A 25112-nucleotide genomic window follows, 5' to 3' on the forward strand; every position below is an offset into this window, starting at 1 on the left:
TTTGGATCAATAAGCGATAATTTGGTTTGACTTGTAGGTCTAGTCTTTAAAATTGTTCGGAGGATTTTTTGTTCTCCGAGGTCGCCCCAACCAAAACTGCTAGCCCATAAAGAGTGTTATTATCCCTTGACGGTTGAGAATGTTTTCTTTGGGTTAGTTAGTTAAAGCTCCATAGGGTCTTCTCGTCTTGTTAATATATCCCCGCCTCTTCACGGGGAGGTCAATTTCACTGATTGGAAGTAAGAGACAGTAAAACTCTCGTGTTGCCATTCATACAAGTCCTTATTTAGAGAACAAATGATTATGCTACCTTTGCACGGTCAGGATACCGCGGCCGTTTAACGTCTAGTCACTGGGCAGGCAGTGCCTCTAATACTGGGGATGCTAGAGGTGATGTTTTTGGTAAACAGGCGGAGTTTGTGTTTGCCGAGTTCCTTTTACTTCTTTTAATATTTCCTGGGCGCACTCCTGTGTTGGGTTAACAGTACAATTAATAAATTATTTATCGTTGGGTTATTTTTATTTACTGTTAACAGTCAGGGTATTATCAGGTACTGACTTAAACTTGTGCGAGGAGAAAGTATTTCTTGTTACTCATATTAACATTATTGCTTCTATTTGGTAATAGAATGGTCCAGTATTAGGGCTAGGAGTTGGTTGTTTATTTTTTGGGATTAACATTATTTTTATTGTCGAGCTTTAACGCTTTCTTAATTGGTGGCTGCTTTTAGGCCTACTATGGTGTTGTTAGATCTTACTCTCTAGTTAAGGTTGTATCCGTTTCTAAAAGGCTGTACCTTTTTAGACTAACTTTTAAAGGTATTCCTGTTAGTGCTAGACTGCCAATAATAAGGGCTGTTGTGGTAAATGGTATTGCTTTGAGTAGGCCTCCTATTTTTCGGATGTCTTGCTCGTCATTTAGGCTATGGATGATGGAACCGGAGCATATAAATAATATGGCTTTGAAACAGGCGTGGGTGCAGATGTGGAGAAATGCTAGATAGGGTTGATTAATCCCGATTGTTACTATTATAAGGCCAAGTTGACTAGATGTAGAGAAGGCGACGATTTTTTTAATATCATTTTGGGTAAGGGCACATATTGCTGTGAATAATGTGGTGATAGCTCCTAGGCATAGTATAATAGATTGGGCAAACTTGTTATTTTCTGTTAATGGGTAGAAGCGGATTAGTAGAAAAATGCCTGCTACTACTATTGTGCTTGAGTGGAGTAATGCTGAGACGGGAGTTGGGCCTTCTATCGCGGATGGTAGTCATGGGTGTAGGCCAAATTGTGCGGATTTTCCGGTTGCGGCTAATGTTAGGCCTATTAGGGGTAAATTTGAGTTGTCTGGTTTTAGTATAAAGATCTGTTGAAGATCTCAAGTATTAAGATTAGCTAGGAATCATGCTATTGCTAGGATGAATCCGATGTCGCCAATGCGGTTGTATAGAATTGCTTGTAGGGCTGCTGTGTTTGCGTCTGTTCGTCCATATCATCATCCGATTAGTAAGAATGATATGATTCCTACTCCTTCTCAGCTGATAAATAGTTGGAAGAGGTTGTTTGCAGTGACGAGGATAAGTATTGTAATAAGAAATAAAAGTAAGTATTTGAAAAATTGGTTAATGTTGGGGTCTGAGTGTATATACCATATTGAGAATTCTATGATGGATCATGTGACGAATAGTGCTACTGGGACAAACATTATTGAGAAGTAGTCTATTTTGAAGCTGAGAGATAGTTTGAGGGTTTGAATAGTTAGTCAGTGTCAGTTTGAGATGACTGTCTCTTGTCCTGTGTGGATAAATATTATTGTAGGAATTATGCTAGTGATGAAGGCATATGAGATGGTTGTTTTTACGTAGAGAGGGTAGTTGGAGGATTTATAGGTGTTGAGGTTAGTTGTTATGATAGGAGTGATCAGTAGGATTAAGGTTATTAATGTGAAGGAAGATAGTAGGTTAATTACTTTTATTTGGAGTTGCACCAATTTTTTGGTTCCTAAGACCAATGGATAACTACTATCCTTTAAAAGTTTGAAAAAGCCATGTTGTTAGACATGGGGGCATAGAATTAGCAGTTCTTGCATACTTTTTCGGTAAATAAGAAGGTTGTAGGCTTCTATTATTAGATTCACAGTCTAATGTTTTTTTAAACTATATTTACAGTATAGGGGGCCTAGGATGACTTTTGGGTTTAGGGATAGAAGTAGTAGTGGTAATATATGTAGTGCTATGAGTGCGTTTTCTCGTGTGAAGGAGGGTGAGATGTTATTAATGTGGTGGGTATATTTGCCCCGTTGTGTTGTGATTAGTATGTAGAGGGAATATAAAACAGTAATTACCATGTTAAGTCCTATTAGGATAATTGTGATGTTAGATCATGAGAAGGTTGATATTATCACGAACAGCTCTCCAATTAGATTGATTGTGGGGGGTAGAGCTAGGTTAGTTAGGCTTGCTAAGAGTCATCAGGTAGCTATTAGTGGAAGGAGTGTTTGTAGGCCACGAGCTAAAATTATTGTACGGCTGTGAATTCGTTCGTAGTTGGAGTTTGCTAGGCAGAAAAGTATGGAGGATGTGAGGCCATGGGCGATTATCAGGGCGGTGGCTCCTATGTAGCTTCAGGGTGTTTGAATGAGGATGGCTATGATAACAAGTGCCATGTGGTTAACAGAAGAGTATGTGATAAGTGATTTCAGGTCCGTTTGGCGAAGGCAAATTGAGCTGGTTATGATTATGCCTCATAATGATAGTATAATGAATGGGTATGATATGAAGTCAGTTACTGGGTTTAGGAGCAGTGTAATTCGTAGCATGCCATATCCTCCTAGTTTTAGTAGAATTGCCGCAAGGACTATGGAGCCTGCAATGGGGGCTTCTACATGGGCTTTGGGTAGTCAGAGGTGAAGTCTGTATAGTGGTATTTTTACTATAAAGGCTATTATACATGCTAGTCATATGAAAGTGTTGGATCAGGAGTTAGATATTGGTTGTACTCAGTATTGAAGGATTAGGAAGTTTAAGGATCCAGTTGTGTTTTGAATGTGAATTAGTGCAACTAGTAAGGGCAGGGATCCTGCTAGTGTATAAAACAGGAAGTAGAGGCCGGCATTTAGGCGGTCTGCTTGGTTTCCTCATCGAGTGATAATAATAAGTGTAGGGATTAGTGTTGCCTCAAATAGGATATAGAAGAAAATTAGTTCTGTTGCAGTGAATGTCATAATTAGAAGAAGTTGTAGTAGAATTAGTATTGAGATAAATAGTTTTTTCCGAGCTAGGCTTTCTTTTGATAAGTGGTGTTGACTTGCTATAAGTATTAGGGGAAGAAGTCATATAGTTAGAATTAGTAGTGGAGTAGATAATGAGTCGGAGAAGAAAGTTAATGAAAAGTTAAGACTGTTATCGCCGAATTGATTTATGAGGAGTAGGCTTGTAAAGCTAATTAACAGACTGTGAAGTGTGGGATTAATTCAGATTGTGTTATTTTTTGATAGTCAGGTTAGGGGTATGAGTATTATTGTGGGGATAATATATTTTAGCATTGTAGTAAGTTAAGATTTTGTACATAGTCGGTACCGTATGTGTTTGATACCATTACTAGCAAAGATAGGCCTAGTGCTGCTTCACAGGCTGCAAAAACCAGTAAGATAATAGGTATTATACTGGCTAAGGTGAAGTGTGAATTTAGGATTGTTAAGGTGGCTATAACAAATAGAGACAATATTATCCCTTCTAGGCATAGGAGAGAGGATATTAGATGGGATCGGTATATTAGTAGTCCTATGAGAGATATTGCAAATGCTATCATAATATTTATGTATACGAGGGACATTTGGTAGTTATGAGTTTAATCATAATCTAATGAGTCGAAATCATTTATTTTGTTTTAAACTAAATACCATATTCGGTTCATTCTAGTCCTTTTTGGGTTCAAAAAGGGAACCCAAAATGTTGGTCAAAAACCAATTTGTAATGTGCCTCCTCTATTTCTATTTCTCTTTTCTTTTAATGTTAGTATATTGAAAGTAAGCTAGATAATTTTTATTTGTATATAACAAGAGTGTTACTTTGATAATAAATCCTTTCAAACTGAGATAGAAATAAAAGCTTTCTACAAAACAACAAGAAATAGATTACATGGACAGTCATATTCTTTTCTACAAATAAAGCTCACAGTAAAAGTAGAATTGGGAATCCCATGACACAGCACATCAGGAGTCCCTTTTGGGAAAAGGTCCCAGACAGCATGTTCCTTCTATTGGTGAGACTTCAAAAATTGCTGTTTCATTTCCTGCTTATAATCCCAGGAAGCAAACTGATACACTTGTAAGTCTGTGAGCAAACGGAAGCTCTGGTTTCAGTTAATGCTTTTTGTTTTGTCTTGAAAAATGGGCTGTTGTTAAGTTTGGAGGCATGGTTAGCCAGACCTCCTCCAGGAGCTCAACAATCTCAAGTTTCATCCTCTATTTTATCTATGATCTGTGGTACCACAAGACTTGCGCTCACAGCAGTCAGGCAGTCAGGGCATTCATGGTCAGAATAGTGTCCACCCAGATTAGAGACAAAGTCAAAGGACTGCTCTGCTTTGTCTCTGAAGCCTAAATAAGACTGCCTATTTAATTTCCCTAACACTTGTAGAATGAGGTTTTGCAGTATATACCTTACAAGGAGTTTTCCATTTCACCTAATTTTTCAAATAAGCTGGAATGAAGATTTTGTTTATAATACTGCACTAAGATTATTAAAATATCTGTATTTTCTTTGATGGTAAATCCTTACTTAGTTTTGTAATTTGTATTCTCTTTCTTTGATTAGTCTACTAGCATCTTTATCAATTTTATAGATCTTTTCAAAGAACAAGGTTTTAGTTTTATTGATTTTTCTCTATTGTTTTTCTGTTTTTAATTTTTTGCTTTCTGCTCTTATTTTCACTTTCCCTTTCCCTTCTGCTTGAAGTGGGTTTGGCTTACTTTCCCCTCCTAATTTCTTAAAACTTAGATTATTGACTTGAAACTTCATTATTTTCAGCTCAGTAACATCATATGTAAACTTTTCTCTACTTGCTGTAAATACTCAAGTTATTGACTTAGTTCAATTCAAAGACTTTAGATTCAATTTTGCTTTCTCCTTCACATTTGAGTTATTTAGAAATATATCATTTAATATTCAAATATTTGATCAGTTTCTCGATAGTTTTTGTTATTTATTTTATATAATTTTCTAAATATATCGACTGTGCTCAATCTTCATTGCTGCACAGGCTTTTCTCTAGTTGTGGTGAATGGGAGATACTCTTTGGTTGTGGTGCATGGGCTTCTCATGATGGTGGCTTCTTTTTGTAGAGCACAGGCTCTAGGGTTCACTGGCTTCAGTAGTTGAAATGCGAGGTCTCAGTAGCTGTGGTTTCTGGGCTCTAGAGCACAGGCTTAATAGTTGTGGCACAGGGGCCCAGTTGCTGCATGGCAGGTAGGATCTTCCCTGACCAGGGATTGAACCCATGCCTCCTGCATTGACAGACAGATTCTTCACCTCTGAGCCACTAGGGTAGCCCCTGTTGTTTAGTTTTAGTTTAATTCATTTTGGTCAGAGAACATACTTCATAAGAATCCAATTATTTTAAAACTGTTGAGATTGGTTTTGTGTCCCAGAATAGAGTCTTTTTGTTTGTGTCCATTAAAAAAAATGTTGTGGAGTAATATATTTTATAAATGTCATCTAGGAAAAATTTTTTGATAGAGTTGCCAAGGTCTTCAATATCTTCATTGATTCTCTGTATACTTTATCACTAACTAAGAGAAGATTGTTGAAAACTCTCACTATATTTGTGGCCTATGTATTATTTTGTTTGTTTCAGTTTTTGCTTCAGATAAAAATACATAAATAATACTAGATAATATTTAGTCTTATTTAGTAAATGTATTCACTTATCACTATTTAATATTCTAAATTTTCTCCAGTAATATTCCTTTCTTTGAGATCTATTTATATTAGTGTGACCATCCCCTAATTTTTATGATTAATGTTTTCATGGTGTATTTTCTATTCTTTTACTATTAATTCACTAGATATTTTTAATAGACTTGTTTAGATATGGTTCACATATCTTAGAATTAACTCATTTTAAGTATAAATTCAGGATTCTGTAATTATTACAATAATCTAATTTTAGACCTTTTTCATCACTCCAAGAAGAGAACTCATACCCGGAAGCCATCACTACTCATCTCAACCATCATAATAGCAGTCCTAGACAACTACCAATCTAATTTCAGGTTCTTAAGTTTTGCCTATCCTGGATATTTCCTATAAACAGAATCATTCAATATGTGGTCTTTTGTGACCGGTGTCTTTCATTGAGCATAATTTTTAAGCTTCATGTGTGTCAAAGCATTTATCAATACTCCATTTTCATTGCCAAATAACATTCGATTGTATGTAAGTACCACATTTTGTTTGTCCATTCATCAGTTGATAAACGATTGAATTTTGGGAGCCTTTTGCAGGAATAATACTATTTTAAGTTTGTGAATAATTGTGATTGATATTTTAGATTTCTATTTTTTTTTATTTTGAGGCATTGTATATTTGCCTTCAGTTGTAAGAATTAATACAGAAACATTTGCATACTATTCATTCAGTTTCCTGCAATTGTAACAGCTTGCATAACTGGAATCCAGTGTAACAACAGGAAATAATCATTGAGACATCCCATTGAATTTATTCAGATTTCACAAATTTTGCATGCTTTCATTATAACTCCATCAAAAAAATCCCTTGAAAGTATGGCTACACTTTTGTAGCCATAGTCATGTGCTCTCACACTCCCCACACAATATCACCAAACCTGGCAACTACTATATTTTTCATCTTTTTAATATTGTCATTTCAAGAATGTTCTATAGGTGAAAATGTACAACATATAACCTCTAAGAGACTTCTTTTTTTTTTTTCTCACTTAGAATTTTTGCTTTAACATATACTTTGAGAGTCATACAAGTTGTTTTGTGCATCAATAATTTGTTCTTTGTATTGTTGAGTAGTTTGAACATTCTTTGGCATTGCCTTTCTTTGCTGCTAAGTCACTTCAGTCATGTCCGACTCTATGCAACCCCATAAACAGCAGCCCACCAGGCTCCCCCATCCCTGGGATTCTCCAGGCAAGAACACTGGAGTGGGTTGCCATTTCCTTCTCTAATGCATGAAAGTGAAAAGTGAAAGTTAAGTCACTCAGTTGTGTCCAACTCTCAGCGACCCCATGGACTGCAGCCTTCCAGGCTCTTCCGTCCATGGGATTTTCCAGGTAAGAGTACTGGAGTGGGGTGCCATTGCCCCAACTGACCTTTTCCAGTGCTGTGGCCACTGCTGAGTTTTCCAAACATGCTGATATATTGAGTGCAGCACTTTCACAGCATCATCTTTTAGGATTTGAAATAGCTTAACTGGAATTTCATCAGCTTCACTAGCTAAAGAGATGGGAATACCAGACCACTTGACCTGCCTCCTGAGAAATCTGTATGTAGGTCAAGAAGCAACAGTTACAACTGTACATAGAACAGTTAGAACTGTACATAGACTGGTTCCAAATTGGGAAATGAGTACGTCAAGGCAGTATATTGTCACCCTGCCTATTTAACTTATATGCTGAGTACATCATGCAAAATGCTGGGCTGGATGAAGCACAAGCTGGAATCAAGATTATAAGGAGAAATATCAATAACTTCAGATATGCAGATAATACCACCCTTATGGCAAAAAGTGAAGAAGAACTAAAGAGCCTCTTGATGAAAGTGAAAGAGGAGAGTGAAAAAGTTGGCTTAAAACTCAACATTCAGAAAATGAAGATCATGGCATCCAGTCCCATCACTTCATGGGAAATAGATGGGGAAATAATGGAAACAGTGAGAGACTTTATTTTTTTGGGCTCCAAAATCACTGCAGATGGTGACTGCAGCCATGAAATTAAAAAAACACTTCTTGGAAGACAAACTGTGACCAGCCTAGATAGCAGATTAAAAAGCAGAGACATTACTTTGCCAACAAAGTTATATCTAGTCAAAGCTATGGTTTTTCCACTAGTCGTGTATGGATGTGACAGTGTGTGTGTATGTATGTGTGTGTGTGTGTGTGTTTCTGTGTGTGTGTTATTCACTCAGTTGTGTCTATTTGCGACCCCATGGATTTTAGCCCTCCAGGCTCCTCTGTCCATGGGATTCTCCAGGCAAGAGTATTGGAATGGGTTGCTATTTCCTTCTCCATACAACTGCCTCTGTGTGTGTGTATATGTGTGTGTGTGTGTGTATGTGTTAGTCGCTGTCATGTCTGACTTTTTGTGACCCCATGGACTGTAGCCTGCCAGCCTCCTCTGTCTATGGAATTCTCCAGGCGAGAGTATTGGAGTGGTTTGCCATTTCCTACCAATGTGAGAGTTGGACTGTAAAGAAAGCTGAGTGCCAAAGACTCCTGAGAGTCTCTTGGACTGCATGGAGATCCAACCAGTCCATCCTAAAGGAAATCAGTCCTGAATATTCATTAAAAGGACTGATGCTGAAGCTGAAACTCCAGTACTTTGGCCACCTGATGCGAAAAACTGACTTATTGGAAAAGACCCTGATGTTGGGAAAGATTGAAGGCAGGAGGAGAAGGGGACAATAGAGGATGAGAAGGTTGGATGGCATCACCGAGTCAATGGACATGCGTTTGAGTGAGCTCCGGAAGTTGGTGATGGACAGGGAATCCTGGCATGCTGCAGTCCAATGGGTCACAGAGTCGGACATGACTGAGGGACTGAACTGAACTGAACTGAACTAATTGCTGAGTAGTATTCCATAATATGGATGTGCTACAATTTATTGAATCTTTCATCTGTTGTGAGAATTTGAGTTTTCTCAAGCAGTTTTTGAAGATTATAAATTTCTGTGTGACTAAAACTTCTCCTATCTATGGCATAATGCTCAAGAGTATAATTACAGGTTGTATGGCAAGTACAATTTTAATTTTCTAAGAGGCTATAGTGCTCTTTTCCAGAGTGGCTATACATTATACATTCCCGACAGCAGTATATGGGTGGTTCAGTTTCTCCATATCCTCATATTTGCTGGAGTCACTCTTTTTAAAGTGTGACTCTATTTAAAGTATTGTAACAGGTATATCATGGTATCTTACTGTGCATTTCATTTGCATATTCTTGTGGTTAATAATGTGGAATATAGATTTGTATCCTTATTTTCCAATTTATACCCTCTTCAGTATAATGTCTGTTTATATCTTTTGCTCATTATATTTTTTTGCCTTTTTTACTGGTTGAGGTTAAAAAGTCTTTATGTTTTCTATATACAAATACTTTGTCAGATATATGGTTCGATTCAGTGCAGTCACTCAGTCGTGTCCAACTCTTTGTGACCCCATGAACCACAGCATGCCAGGCCTCCCTATCCATCACCACTCCTGGAGTTCACCCAAACTCATGCCCATTGAGTCGGTGATGCCATCCAACCATCTCATCCTTTGTCGTCCCCTTCTCCTCCTGCCCTCCATCTTTCCCAGACCAGGGTCTTTTCAATGAGTCAGTCAGTCAGACCAGGTGGCCAAAGTATTGGAGTTTCAGCCTCAAGATCAGTCCTTCCAAAGAACACCCAGGACTTATCTCCTTTAGGATGGACTGGCTGGATTTCCTTGCAGTCCAAGGGACTCTCAAGAGTCTTCTCCAGCACCACAGTTCAAAAGCATCGATTCTTCAGCACTCAGCTTTCTTTACAGTCCAACTCTCACATCCATACATGACTACTGGATAAACCATAGCCTTGACTAGATGGACCTTTGTTGACAAAGTAATGTCTTTGCTTTTGAATACGCCGTCTATGTTGGTCATAACTTTCCTTCCAAGGAGTAAGTGTCTTTCAATTTCATGGCTACAATCACCATCTGCAGTGATTTTGGAGCCCAGAAAAATTAAGTTAACAACTGTTTCCACTGTTTCCCCATCTATTTGCCATGAAGTGATTGACTGGATGCCATGACATTAGTTTTCTGAATGTTGAGCTTTAAGCCAACTTTTTCACTCTCCTCTTTCACTCTCATCAAGAGTCTGTAGTTCTTCACTTTCTGCCATAAGAGTGGTGTGGTATGTAAATATTATTTTCCATATTATACATTGTGTATAATATCTTCTGTATCACTAAAGTATTTAATTTTTATGAGACCGACTTTATCCATTTTTTTCTTCTGAATTATGGTTTTGAATTAAAGTCTAAACTTTTCGTTTAGCCTACATCTCTCAAATTTACTTTTATATGTTTTTCAAAGTGTTTTATGATACTTTTATGTTTTACATGTAAGTCTGTCATGAAGCTTGGGCTAATGTTTTTGCATAAATTATGAAAATTTATATTGTTTCATTTTTTGCCTATCATTTTCCATTTGCTGAAGCAAACAGAAAGACTATGGCTTATTTGCACTTCATTCTTCTTTGTCAAATTTGTTTTAAATGTTCTGGATCCTTACCTTTCCATATACATTTATAATTGCCTTGTCAATATCTATGAAAACAATTTGCTGAGAATTCAACAGGAACTGTATTTAATACATGTTTAATAGTTTTGAGGATCATTTTGTGGAGAATTGTCTTCTTTATTATGCTAAGTCTCCAATTAAGGAATGTGGTATGTTGGTCTATATATTTATGTCTTTGATTTCTTTCACTGCATTTTATAATGTTTTTGAGACAGACCCTGTAAGCAATGTACTGAAACTCAGAATTTAGTTTTATTTCAAACAATTTTAAATTGCATTGTGATGTTAAACTATTTCAATTTCCTCATGTTCATTGTAACCATTTAGAAATATGAATGATTTATGTTCATCTTGTATCCAGTGACTTGGCTGAATGTGTTTATTTATTCAAGAACTCATTTTATATACTGGTTGAGATTTTCTACATAAATAATCTTGTCATCTTCAAATAGGACAGTTAGTTTCTTTCTAATATGTTTCTTTTATTTATTTTCTAAGCTTTATTGCATTCTCTAGAACATGAATGAGAGTGATGTGTCATGTTCCTAATCTTAATAAAAGTCATCCAGTGGTTCAACATTAAATGTTAAATTGTATTATAGGTTTTTGGTATATGATCTCTATCAAGTTGAAGATATTCCATTTGTTCCTAATTTGCTGGGAGCTTTTATCATGAATGTCTGCTGGATTTTGTCAAATGCTTTTTCTGTGTCCATTGATTTGATTTTTTAAATTTTCCTCTATAGCCTGTTTAGATGGTGGATTACATTGATTTTTCAAATGTTTAGCTAACCTTATATAACCCTTAATAAATCTCACTGGATCATGATATATAATTCTCTTCTAGTTTTCTGGATTTAATGTGCTAATATTTTATTGAGAATTTTGCATCTAAGTTCATGAGATAAATTGGTTTGTAGATTTTTTTTTTTGATTTTGTATTTTTGTTGTTGTACTGACTTCATGCTTTTGAACTGTGGTGTTGGAAAAGACTCTTGAGAGTCCCTTGGACTGCAAGGAGATCCAACCAGTCCATTCTGAAGGAGATCAGCCCTGGGATTTCTTTGGAAGGAATGATGGTAAAGCTGAAACTCCAGTACTTTGGCCACCTCATGCGAAGAGTTGACTCATTGGAAAAGATTCTGATGCTGGGAAGGATTGGGGGCAGGAGGAGAAGGGGACGACAGAGGGATGAGATGGCTGGATGGCATCACTGACTCGATGGACATGAGTTTGAGTGAACTCCGGGAGTTGGTGATGGACAAGGAGGCCTGGCATGCTGCAATTCATGGGGTCACAAAGAGTCGGACACAACTGAGCTACTAAACTGAACTGAATCTGGTTTTATTATCAGGGTAATGCTAGCCTTGCAAAATGAGTTGAGAAATGTTCACTCCTCTTATTTTCTGGAAAGAATGAGAAAAATTGTTGAAGTTCTTTATGTTTACTAAAATTCTCTCTTAAAGAATCTAGATCTGGATTTTTTTTTTTTTTGCCAGGTTGCTACAGTCCATGGGGTTGCAAAGAGTCAGACATGACTGAGCGACTGAACTGACTGACTGAAATTACAAGTTTAATTTTGAATTGGTGGTAGTACTATTCAGCTATTATAAGATAACATGTATCTGAAAGATAGGTCATAGAAGTGGGGGATAAGTGGTAAAACAGAGTGGGGGGCAGATAAGGATATATAAGTAGGGTGTGTGGCTGAAGGGGGAAAGAGAACACTTTGTGTGGCTACTTCTCTTATATGCCTTGCAAATTCTTTATTGCATCTGGCTTTTGAGAAGTTGGACTATATAACACAATACTTAGCTTCTTAATGATCTTGTTAAAACCATATAGGATTGTATGTTCTGTAGGCCAGTGGCTTTCAAACATCTAACCAAGAGCAGAGTCAGAAGTCTGTGACAAAAACATACAGTCTTGTCAGTGTCACTATCTGTACACCACACAGAGAATATTCATGACTTGAATAGAGTGAAATATTAGTGCTTTTGATGCCATCCATAAATGGATTAATTTTGTTGTTAAGATAGTATATCTACTTATACTGCAGAACGTAATAGAAAGCTTATTAGTTTTTCATTTTGACTATGTTTAAAGATGTTGATTTTTCTTGGAACTGTGGAATACATTCCTAAGCAGACATAAATAGCATCAGTGATTTCTGAAAGGGTTCATTAAACTAATTCCACTGCATATAATTTGACTTTAAGGCGAAATGTGAAGAGAGGAGAGTCTTTGTTGAAATACATTTAAGGAATTCTTTGTTAAAACATATTTTTTAAAACTATGAGAGGAGGATACAGTTACAAAAGAATAACTCAAAAGCCTTTTGACTAGTGTACCTTCCCTCATCCCCAAAAGCATTTTTGGTGGCTAATTTCTATAGCACACATGTTGAGAAGTTTTGTAAAAAGGGATTACTTTATATGATCAGCATCATTTATTATCTGTAGTTTGAAATGTGCTTGTGGATTCCACGATAAATCCAGTGTGGCTCATTTTCCAAATTCTTATAATTTGCAGAATATATATAATAAGATGAAATCAGTATTAAGTGCCAAAAGAAGAGTTTAACAGAGGAATAACCTTCAGCTAAGAAAACTGAGGAACGCTGAAGGAAATATAACTTTAGATGGACCTTAAAAGAATGAAAGCATTTGATAATGGTATGAGATGGAATTATTGACAATTTACATTAAAAATATGAATGAATGCTTAGATACAGAAAGATCAGGCATGTATCAAGTTTATATTCATTTATTTTCTTGATAAACAGTTTCAGTGTATACATACTTTTCATCAGTCATTGTGCTCAGCACTAGGGACTTAATGACTATTTCAATAAAAATATAATACTGAAGATAGAAAACTTACTATTATACAAAATAATAAATGATGTGATAACAATATTCACAGGTGCTCTGTGAGGGCAGAGAAGGAGAATGAGCATTTATATTAACCTTGAAACTTTAAGGCTAGTTTCACAAAGTAAGAAAATGTTAAAAACATGGTACTTATTTCAGTCTTAAAGAGTAGTATGTGAAAAGACCCTGAGTGAAGATGAAAGAATGAATTTTAGAAATTAATTAGAGCTCAATATAAGACAATTAACATGATAACACAATCTTGGAGAACTAAGAAGCATGAGGAGTGACTCTTATCTCAGTCCCAGAGAAAGAGGGTCAAAAGAGGTAAAAGAAGGAGAGTGGGGATGAAGTGAGAGAGTGAGAGAGCAAGAAAGAGAAAGCATTAAAATTAGGAGAAAGTGGGAGAATTGTGGTGTCTGCCAGGTGATGATTTGAAAAATCATGGATTTAGATTTGACTGTGTCTGTAGACTCTTGAGGCCCTGGTGGCTCAGAGGTTAAAGCGTCTGCCTGGATTGTGGGAGACCCGGGTTCGATTCCTGGGTTGGGAAGATCCCCTGGAGAAGGAAATGGCAACTCACTCCAGTACTCTTGCCTGGAGAATTCCATGGAGGGAGGAGCCTGGTAGGCTACAGTCCATGGGGTCGCAAAGAGTCGGACACCACTGAGCGACTTCCAAGCAATTTCACTTTCACTTTCATAGACTCTTGAGGGTCCCTTGGACTGCAAGGAGATCCAACCAGTCCATCCTAAAGGAGATCAGTCCTGGGTGTTCATTGGACGGAATGATGCTGAAGCTGAAACTACAATCCTTTGGCCACTTCATGCAAAGAGTTGACTCACTGGAAAAGACCCTGATGCTGGGAGGGGTTGGGGGCAGGAGGAGAAGGGGACGACAGAGGATGAGATGGCTGGATGGCATCACCGACTCGATGGACGTGAGTCTGAGTGAATTCCGGGAGTTGGTGATGGACAGGGAAGCCTGGCGTGCTGCAATTCATGGGGTCACAAAGAGTTGGACACGAACTGAATTGAACTGACAGTTACTAAAGATGAGAGAAAGCAGATCAGACTGCCAAAGATGACATCTGTTGTTGGAAATGCTGACTTTGAGAAAGTTGAGAACCAGAGATCCACCAAGAACAGCTATGAGGATCTGAGAAGAGAGTTATAAACCAAAGGAATAAGCTCAGAATAGTTCTAGGTCTTTTTTTAAAAAGTGGTAAAGACTTCTGGTTCTTTTAGTTTCTTACACTTAATTGAGTTTTTTAAATATAAATTTATTTTAATTGGAGGCTAATTAGTTTACAATATTGTATTGGTTTTGCCATACATTGAGTTTTAAAACAATCTTGTAAGGGTTATAATCATATTCTTTAAGGTAGTATCTATAAAAATAAAACATTGCATTTAATTTTAATACCAATTTATGATTTAGTTATTTCTCTAGAAAATTGTATAAATAAAAGCTATTTTAGCAAAGATTAATTATGGCAGATCATATTGTATTATTGTCAGTATCCTATATTGAATGTGCAGTGAACTTTGATACTATTATTAATTTACTGTGCTCATTCACATTTATTAATTACTCAAATGGCATGTGTTAAATTCTTTTTGGAAATAAATAACTATCATAGGTTACAAGTGTATGACATTTATTGTTATCATTATTGTTTTGGATATAATACTCCTAAAATCCAAGTTAATAATTACACTTTCACAATATAAAATCATGAGTATGGCTGTTTCAAGTGTAAAATGCAGAAGATAACAGACAAATTGAAATTTTATTGCTAGAAATTCTTTATCAGGTTGCTCTTTTTTTTTTTTTTTTTGGATACATCTTTTGCCACCCTCTGAAAATATCTTACTCATTTGTTTATGTTATCTTATTTGTTTGTAAGACCACAGATCTTGTTGGTGTTGTTTACAATTATATTTCCAACCCTTAACATCAATGTTTGTCACATAGTAAATGCTCAGTAAATAAAGAGTATACTTAATCTCTTTCAGTACCAAGAGGTGATTCTCACTGGCTTTATACTAGAATGAATCCATATGGGCCTACCTTCAAGTAACCATGGTAGCTTCATATAGGGATAACAATGAGTTATATTTAAGAAATATCTCTGTTAGTATTTAAGAAATTAATTATCATAATTAGTTAACTTAATGTAATCTTTCTAGTTGGCACATAATCTCAGACCTCCATTTCTCAGACTTCCTGATAACATGTGAAATATATTGCACATATATGAAAATTCATTTACTAGATTGCTCCATAAGTCATGAAGTCATATTGTATAAATGATGTTTAAATAGTTAGCAATACTAAGAGCAATTTGGAAACTCCATGTGACTCCCTTATAACCAATGAAGCTAAATAGTTTTCTTCTCTGGTGGCAAATGGGTCTTTGGTGCACTTGCTTTCTATCTCTAGTTCAGTGTCTTGGTTTGTCTACTGTTATGCTTCATGAGAATAAGCATTGATCTGTCAGGAATATCTGTTTGGTCCCACCTCTCTTAAATTGTCATTTTTTGCTCAACCTCATGCACATTTTGCTTTCTGGATAATTCTGCTCTAACATCTTCAGTTCTATCTTTCTCAATTCCTGAAGCTGAATTCAGTTTATAAACTAGTTCCATAGTAGCTATTACTTGTCTTTTTATTCCATTCTATTGCTGGAATTATTTTTGATGTTGCTGAGAAAGGTGGAAAGTTTATCATTTTTATTGTCTGTATCATCTTCTTTCCTCTCACACTTTTCTTGATGTCCTTGTTGAGTTGCTTTTTATCTGTTCGATTTTCTAAAGGTCATTCTCCGTACTCTATACTTTAGTCTTTTACAACCATCCATGTATTCTCTCTATATTTAGAAATGTGTGCAGCCTATCAAAAATAATTTAAACTTTCCCTAATGGGTGTTTATGCTCATTGAATTAGGGAATTGAAGAGCATAAAATTATAAATCAAAATCTGGCATGCTATGTACTGAAAATATAATTGTAGCAAATCCAACTTTTTTTCATTGAATTTTTGTTTAAACCAAGCCACCCAGAAAGGAAACAAAATTAAATATAATCTGGATACTGCACTTTATGAAAGAAATGAAGTAAATTTTTAAAAGGTGAATTTTAAAATTAAGCATGCATTTTACAAATATTTATTTACTCAATTCAGATGCATTAAAAAAAAAAAAAAAAAAGCAGCCGGCTCTACTTACGAACAGTCATGCTAAGAAAAGAGGAAATAAGACACTGATTCAGTTCAGTTCCATTACTCAGCCGTACCTTACTCTTTGCGAGCCCATGGTCTGCAGCATGCCAGAATCCCTGCCCTTCACCAACTCCCAAAGCTTGCTCAAACTCATGTCCATCAGGTCGGTGATGCCATCCAACCATCTCATCCTCTGTCATCCCCTTCTCCTGCCTTCAGTCTTTCTCAGCATCACGATCTTTTCCAATGAGTCCGTTCTTCACATCGGGTGGCCAAAATATTGGAGCTTCAACTTTAGCATCAGTCCTTTCGATGAATATTCAGTACTGATTTCCTTTAGAACTGACTGGTTGGATCTCTGTGCAGTCCAAGGGACTCTTAAGAGTCTTCTCCAACACCACAGTTCAAAAGCGTCAATTCTTTGGCACTTAGCTTTCTTTATGGTCCCAACTCTCACATCCATACATGACTCCTAGAAAAACCATAGCTTTGGCTAGATGGGCCTTTGTTGGCAAAGTAATGTCTCTGCTTTTTAATATGCTGTCTGAGTTCGTTATAGCTTTTCTTCTAAGGAGCAAGTATCTTTTAATTTCACGGCTGCAATCACTTTTGGAGCCCAAGAAAATAAAGTCTCTCACTGTTTCCATTGTTTTCCCATGTGTTTGGTATGAAGTGATGGGATCAGATGCCATGATCTTATTTTTTGCACATTGAGTTTTAAGCCAGCTTTTTCACTCTCCTCTATTTTCCTCAAGCATCTGTTTAGTTCCTCTTTGCTTCCTGCCATAAGGGTGGTGTCATCTGCATATCTGTTCAGTTCAGTTCAGTCGCTCAGTCGTGTCCGACTCCTTGTGACCCCATGAATCCAGCACACCAGGCCTCCCTGTCCATCACCAACTCCCGGAGTTCACTCAAACTCATGTCCATCGAGTCAGTGATGCCATCCAGCCATCTCATCCTCTGTCGTCCCCTTCTCCTCCTGCCCCCAATCCCTCCCAGCATCAGAGTCTTTTCCAGTGAGTCAACTCTTCCCATGAGGTGGCCAAAGTACTGGAGTTTCAGCTTTAGAATGATTCCTTCCAAAGAAATCCCAGGGCTGATCTCCTTCAGAATGGACTGGTTGGATCTCCTTGCAGTCCAAGGGACTCTCAAGAGTCTTTTCCAACACCACAGTTCAAAAGCATCTTCACAGTTCAACGCTCACATCCATACATGACCACAGGAAAAACCATAGCCTTGACTAGACGGACCTTAGTAGGCAAAGTAATGCCTCTGCTTTTGAATATGCTATCTAGGTTGCTCATAACTTTTCTTCCAAGGAGCAAGCGTCTTTTAATTTCATGGCTGCAGTCACCATCTGCAGTGATTTTGGAGCCCCCCAAAATAAAGTCAGCCACTGTTTCCACTGTTTCCCCATCTATTTCCCATGAAGTGATGGGACCGGATGCCATGATCTTTGTTTTCTGAATGTTGAGCTTTAAGCCAACTTTTTCGTTCTCCTCTTTCACTTTCATCAAGAGGCTTTTTAGTTCTTCTTCACTTTCTGCCATAAGGGTGGTATCATCTGCATATCTGAGGTGATTGATATTTCTCCCGGCAATCTTGATTCCAGCTTGTGTTTCTTCCAGTCCAGCGTTTCTCATGATGTACTCTGCATAGAAGTTAAATAAGCAGGGTGACAATATACAGCCTTGACGTACACCTTTTCCTATTTGGAACCAGTCTGTTGTTCCATGTCCAGTTCTAACTGTTGCTCTCTGACGTGCATACAGATTTCTCAAGAGGCAGGTCAGGTGGTCTGGTATTCCCATCTCTTTCAGAATTTTCCACAATTTATTGTGATCCACATAGTCAAAGGCTTTGGCATAGTCAATAAAGCAGAAATAGATGTTTTTTTGGAACTCTCTTGCTTTTTCCATGATCCAGAGGATATTGTTTTTGCTATTTTTCCTGGCAATCTTGATTCTAGCCCGTGATTCATCCAGCCTGGCATTTCACATGATGTACTCTACATGTGAGTTAAATGAGCTGGGTGACAATATACAGCCTTGACGTACTCCTTTTTCAATGTCCAGTTCTAATTGCCTTCTTGACCCACATACAGATTTCTCAGGAGACAGGTAAGGTGGTCTGGTATTCCCATCTCTTTAAGAATTTTCCACATTTGTTATGATCCACACAGTCAAAGGCTTTAGCATGGTCAGTGAAACAGATGCTTTTCTGGAATTCTCTTGCTTTTTCTATGTTCATATGGATGTTGACAATTTGATTTCTGGTCCTCTGCCTTTTCTAAATCCAGCTTGAATATCTGGAAGTTTTCAGTTCATGTACTGTTAAATCATGGCTTGGAGAATTTTGAGCATACTTTGCTAGTGTGTGTGATGAGTGCAACTGTGCAGCAGTTTGAACAATCTTCAGCATTGCCCTTCTTTGAGATTGGAATGAAAAATGACCTTTTTCAATCCTATGGCTACTGCTGTGTTTTCCAAATATGCTGGCATATTGAGTGCAGCACTTTGACAGCATCATCTTTTAGGATCTGAAATAGCTCATATGGAATTTCATCACCTACACTAGCTTTGTTCATAGTGATACTTCCTAAGGCCCACTTAACCTCACACTCCAGGATGTCTGGCTCTAGGTGAGTAATCACACCATTTTGATTATCTGGGATCATTAAGATATTTTTTCTTTAGTTGCTTTGTGTATTCTTGCCACCTGTTCTTAATGTATTCTGCTTCTGTTAGGTCTTTACCATTTCTGTATGGTTAGGTCCATACTGTTTCTGTATCCATGTAATACACCGATAGGGATAAGTTAAAGCAAATTCATTCCAAAGCTGGTGGAGAAATGAGAAACATATGTGATAGAACCCACCTTGTTCATCTTAGAATCCATGAACATTGAATTTCACAATACTGTTGCTAAGCCCATTGTATACATTCTTGGGCACAGTGATAGAATGAATGTGAATTCATAATTTTTGTGCTGTGGTAGGTGGTCATCCACTAAAAGCGATGGCTAGCTCCCAAGCATCCTAGGAAATGTGAGTTTAGGGGAAAAAAAGGGAAGGCTATAGAATAAAATGTTTTTGCTTTACTGTCTACACTTCACTACTGATTACATGTGTAAGGATGGATATTCTAATCTCCCCCTACCTGTCTCAGAGAATGAATGACTGCCAAGCATTGAGAGAAGAGTTGTAATCTCCTGCCCCAACATACACACACATAGACGCACACACACACACACCCCCAAGTGGTCTTGTTTGTCTTCCTATGAAGAAAGGCAGAAAAGTATAAGTTTTGAAGATTGGGAAAGATATGTCATATAGTGGTGTTAGGAAACCTTTTCTAGAATTCTGCTTCATGATGTAATAGTCTTTTGAGAGCATTTTACCTTGGCTTTATAACTCACATCTGCTGTTTAAATAGTTAGGTTTATAGGGTGGTATTTTTTTGTTGAATTAAATCAGAAAAACTGCTTTGCTGGAAATCTTCAAAAGATTATAGAGCTTTGAAAGTTATTTCATCTGTTAATCATGACGAATATCTGGGGCATAGTTTTAAATATTTGCTTTAAGGAGATTATGCAATAATCTTTGTGACTAGATACATGGTGACTAAGTATATATCCAAAATACAATCTGTTTTCTGTCAATTGGAGCAGAACTCTAGTGCCTTATAGTATTATAATGAAAGCTAATCATACAAATGTACAATTCTATGAAGTTACATTAAAATGGTGCCTTTTCTATGAAATAGTGAAATGTTCCATTGAATGTGAAATGTTAAAAATATATAAAATGGAAAAAACTATATCAATTTCTTTAAAGTCTGTTTTGTAATTATACTATATCAGTACATACATAGATTATGCAGTGATCAACACTATTAGCTAAGCAGCCATTATGTTTATTATTATCTATTTAATAAATTTGAGAGAATCAAAAATTACATTTAGTTTCCAATTAATTTTACCCCTATATGAAATGTTTTTGGAACAGTTTATTTTGAAATTATACAATTTTATGGTTGACTTTTCTATGCATAAAACAACTATTTCACTTGTGCTTAAAAAGGTAGCATTGAAAAGTTATGAATATTGTATACATGTAAACTTTTTTGGGTCCCAATTCAGTGAAAATGTTTACTACTGAAAAGCTTTTTAATTTGTTTGTCGTTGTCTTCCATAATTCAGGTTATCTGGAATGAATATACCACCACCAATTATCAGCAACAAAAACTGGCTCAGACTGCATTTTGTTACAGACAGCAATCATCGATATCGTGGATTTAGTGCTCCATATCAAGGTATATTTAATTAATACCTCTGTCTCTTTTGACGTGTAAAATGATTTTGGTATACACAACTGCATTTTATGTTAGAGGCAAAATATCTTTAGCTGTAAAACATGGTAATTTGAGTAAGCAAAAATGGCCATTTTCTTGCTGAGGCAACATTGTGATCATAACTAAATTGCAGTATAAAAGTTAGTTGGGTTTTATAGCACACTGTCCAGAATAAAGAATATTATAACCTTTAAAAGATAATGTGTAACATGTAATATTTATCTTTAAGAAAGTGCTTCAGCAGTGGGACATGCTACCTAAACATGTACCACAAAACACTGCAGAAAATTCAAAAAATTCTGAACAGACTCTTCATCAATTGAAATCCATTTCCATATACAGTGTTTTTGTGGATGCTATTTTAGTTAACTTTGTTAAGATTGCTGGCTACCATTTTTATTAACAGGTATAATTTTGAATAAGTGTGATATAGTATTGGATATATTAACTTTAAAAATCTCTGTTTAGAGCTTAATTATTATGAGGTGTAGTATTAATAAAAATGCATCTTCCGTAATGTTTAGTAATATTATGTGGATTTAGTGCACTTTATCCTCAGACTACTTACGTAAATAATTCATTTCATTCTCAGCAGTGTATTAGCTACTATTCAGTGAACATTGCCACAGTTACATATTTCCATTTATCTATTTTTTTTACAATGCTTTCCTTTTTAGTAATCTTCAGTATTAAGCACTTTGGGAACTTAATATGATGGCTTTAGGCAGCTTATAGTTAATAACTAAAATAGTATTAGACTACATATTGTTTTCTGGAACACAGATTTCAACAATTTATATTTTGTATGCCAGTAACCTTTCTACAGCTACCCTCTCAATACGTTTCTCACAATAATAGCAAAAGATTAATATGATTGAAATTTGTAATAGTGTATTGGGTGTCATTGTAATAAAAATTCCAAAGATTTTAACTCAAGATTTTAGACAAAGTTCACTGGGCATATTACCTAAATCTTATGATTTTAGCCAGTGTCATTTTAAAACTTGCAGTCAGATTTTGCTGAGTTTTTACTTAAATTTTAAAAATTTTTGTGTACTTCAGAAATAAGAGGACTTTTTAATTGAAAATAAATAGTTCTTGTAGAGCCTCTTTATTTCTGGGTTCACCCCTTTCCTTATGGAGTTTTCCACTCACATGATTTTATGGTTCTGATTTCCCTCTACAATGAGTTAAGGCAGATGGCATGGCAGATATTCAAATGATTATCATCTTTGACTCATGTGGTGATCCTTTCTGCTCGATTCATGGAATCCTTCAGTAAGATGTACTCTTTATCTGATAGAAATAAAGTAGCACTTATTTTATATTGAAATGTACAACTTTCAGAGAGAAAAAAAAATAGATGTCCTGTCTTAAAAACTAAAGTGGTATTTCATTTGCTGTATGCTGTATGGTTTCATGAAAATGGTATCTTTAGATAGGTTGTTTTGCATTATAAGAGAGTAGTACAAAATTGTTAATAGATTTATATACTTAATTGTCAATATTCTACTGATTGATCTTAAATTGACTTTTATAGTATTTTCAAGATTTGATTTGATTTTCCTGCATTGCCCATCCAGTTTCAGCACTGAAGAGTAACATATAAAAAAATTTAATGTAGCAAAATAGGAAGTGTTTTATGGGCTATGAATTATTTCTATTTTCAGCAGGAAAAGGAGCTCAAATTAGAGTGACTTTAGATATAATCTGTATCTTCACACTATAGAGGGAATAAGGTGGCCTGAGAAAATGTAAGCTATAATTTTATAATAAAATCAAGGAAAAGTTTTAATATATAAAAACACACCTTTGCACTGTATCCTTTTAAAACTTTCTTGATTCAGCTTTGATTTTTCCAACTGCATTATCTTCACAAAACATTTTACCTAAATCACAGAAGTTCAGTTGGAGAAGTAATTATTGAAACTATAATCAAAGAAATTTGGATTAACAAATACTCTGCTAGGCTAACTTACGTAGCTATAAAATTCATAATTCCATAATCTGACATGCTGAATACATGCCCAGACATGAAATGACAATCATGATTTTTAGATTGTTTTGTGCTACCATATAATTTCAGTAGTATCTAAATTGTAACCAATTCAAGACAGAAAATTTTGTGGAATATTCTACTCAAAAGTCACCACCAGGTCTCCATGTGGCATGATTTCCTAATAACTCAAATACTTATTGAGTACTTGTAATTATTATTGATTTATATTGTTTCCAAAGATTGATGTTTTTCCCCATAATGTTTTTGTTTAATCTGTATTATTTATATCATGAAAATAAACTGAAAACTCCTAAGATTCCTAAGTACCACTAGCTATTTTTAATAGCTTGCCCCATAATTGATCTTGTAATTGATAGTCTAGGCACATAGATACAGCAACATGCTTTCCCCCATAGAGTTTCCTTTCAGTTATGTTATAGACTGGCTTATTTATTATTTTATATATAGCAATTTAAATAGGGTTATGTAGAGTTTGAAGATACACACTGACAAATATTATGTTCTGACCCAAAAGTAGTCAGAAAAATCATGATTTAAATGAAATGTCTTTAATACAGAAAATGCTTTTTCTCCCCTTGGTCCCACATTGAATATATTCACTCCTATCTAAAACAAATAAAGCATACCCCCAAAATTTATTTATATTGGAAATATCTTCTTTTAAAGTTCTATTGTTATCTGTTCTATGCTTTAAAACTTTTCCTTTTTCAATTTTCAATTCTCCCTCAAAGGAAGATTTCAATATCATTTTTCCATATTAGTCTTTGATTTTAAATAAGATTCTTATATTTAATTTACATTAATCTCTTCTAATGAGAACTTGAATAGTGCTACTTCACACGTAATAGTGAAACTTTTCTTTATCTGTGGTGTTTTCAAGTTCTCTTATTTATTTATACAAATCCCCATATTATTGTCACTTATAAGCCTAAAATCTATTATTTTCTATTTGGATGAATAATTAATCAGTTTTTCTTAATTTCTAAATTGGAAGGAAATTTTCAGAAGACAACCATAGAGAAAATATTACATCTATAGGATGTTTATTAAAAACTATAATTTTTTTATCAGATATTCAAGTGTGAAATAGTATTACAACAGTTTCATTTTAAGTTATTTTTAATACACAAAGATACAATTGCTGTATTCATAAAATTGTGTTTGGCATGCATATTTAGGAATTACAGCATTTAAATAATTCCAAATATGTAAATATATGAGTAATCTTATAGTCTTCTAAATCTTTAGAGATTTTACCACAGTTTGATTTTTCTTTTGTCTTCCATAATATTGTTGATATGATTCTTTTTATGCATATCAACATTTTGTAGACACTTAGTTTTAATTCAACAAAAGTATGCCAATAGTAATAGAATGTATTTTCAATTTATGTATAAAATGTTTTGTAATATTCTAAAAGGGATTAGCGTTTTCAGATCAGCAATGCATCGTTTTGGTAAGAAAATCATACTTAATGGACAGACCTTTCAAATTCTATTGAAAATTCACATAAACTCCTATTACACTGAGGCCCTTGGCATTTTAGATGCACATAATATAATTTGGAAATAACATCAGAGTAGTTACTCTATATTTTACATTTGGAAAGGTTTTGACTTAAGTGTGTGTGCACTGTCACTGAAAAAAATAAATAAAATTATCAGGGATGCAGTGTAATATAGTGGGAAAGAATAGAATTTGATGATCAGAAGTTGAGTGTTGAATTGTGAAGTTACTAATTGCTATCTGAGTTATCTTAAGCCTTGGTTTCCCAAAGAGTGAAAATATTCACAGTAGCTAGACATGTTATCTTGGTGTAAATCAAAAGATATTAGGATTTCTTTTAGTAAAATTCGGACATGCAGTGAATAAAGATACTATTTAATGAAAGAGATAATCAACTATATGGGATGAATGAGAAGCATATTGTCTAACCATGAGGTACAGATAGTTAAAAAAAATTGTGATGAAGCATAAAATTTAAATCCAGCAATCACAATTAAAAGGAAAAATGTTTTGTATTTCTCACTATCACAAATGGTTTCTCACTATCACAAATATTTCTCCAGGAAGAAAAAGCACTTTTCCTTAGAACTTAAATTTAAAATACAATTTTTGTGAAAGTGTAACT

General features: G+C 35.4%; 1 protein-coding gene across 3 annotated transcripts in view; it reads left to right on the forward strand.

Moving 5' to 3' along the window:
* CSMD3 (CUB and Sushi multiple domains 3) overlaps positions 1-25112 on the forward strand; it is a 1381373-nt gene that overhangs the window by 496033 nt on the left and 860228 nt on the right. For all 3 annotated transcript variants that reach the window (XM_068983804.1, XM_068983805.1, XM_068983806.1), the window contains exon 6: positions 20810-20922. In XM_068983804.1, coding sequence (XP_068839905.1) covers positions 20810-20922 — 113 coding nt within the window. The remainder of the gene's footprint in view (positions 1-20809; positions 20923-25112) is intronic.

The sequence above is a fragment of the Capricornis sumatraensis genome, chromosome 11, assembly GCF_032405125.1.
Source record: "Capricornis sumatraensis isolate serow.1 chromosome 11, serow.2, whole genome shotgun sequence".
NCBI lineage: Eukaryota > Metazoa > Chordata > Mammalia > Artiodactyla > Bovidae > Capricornis > Capricornis sumatraensis.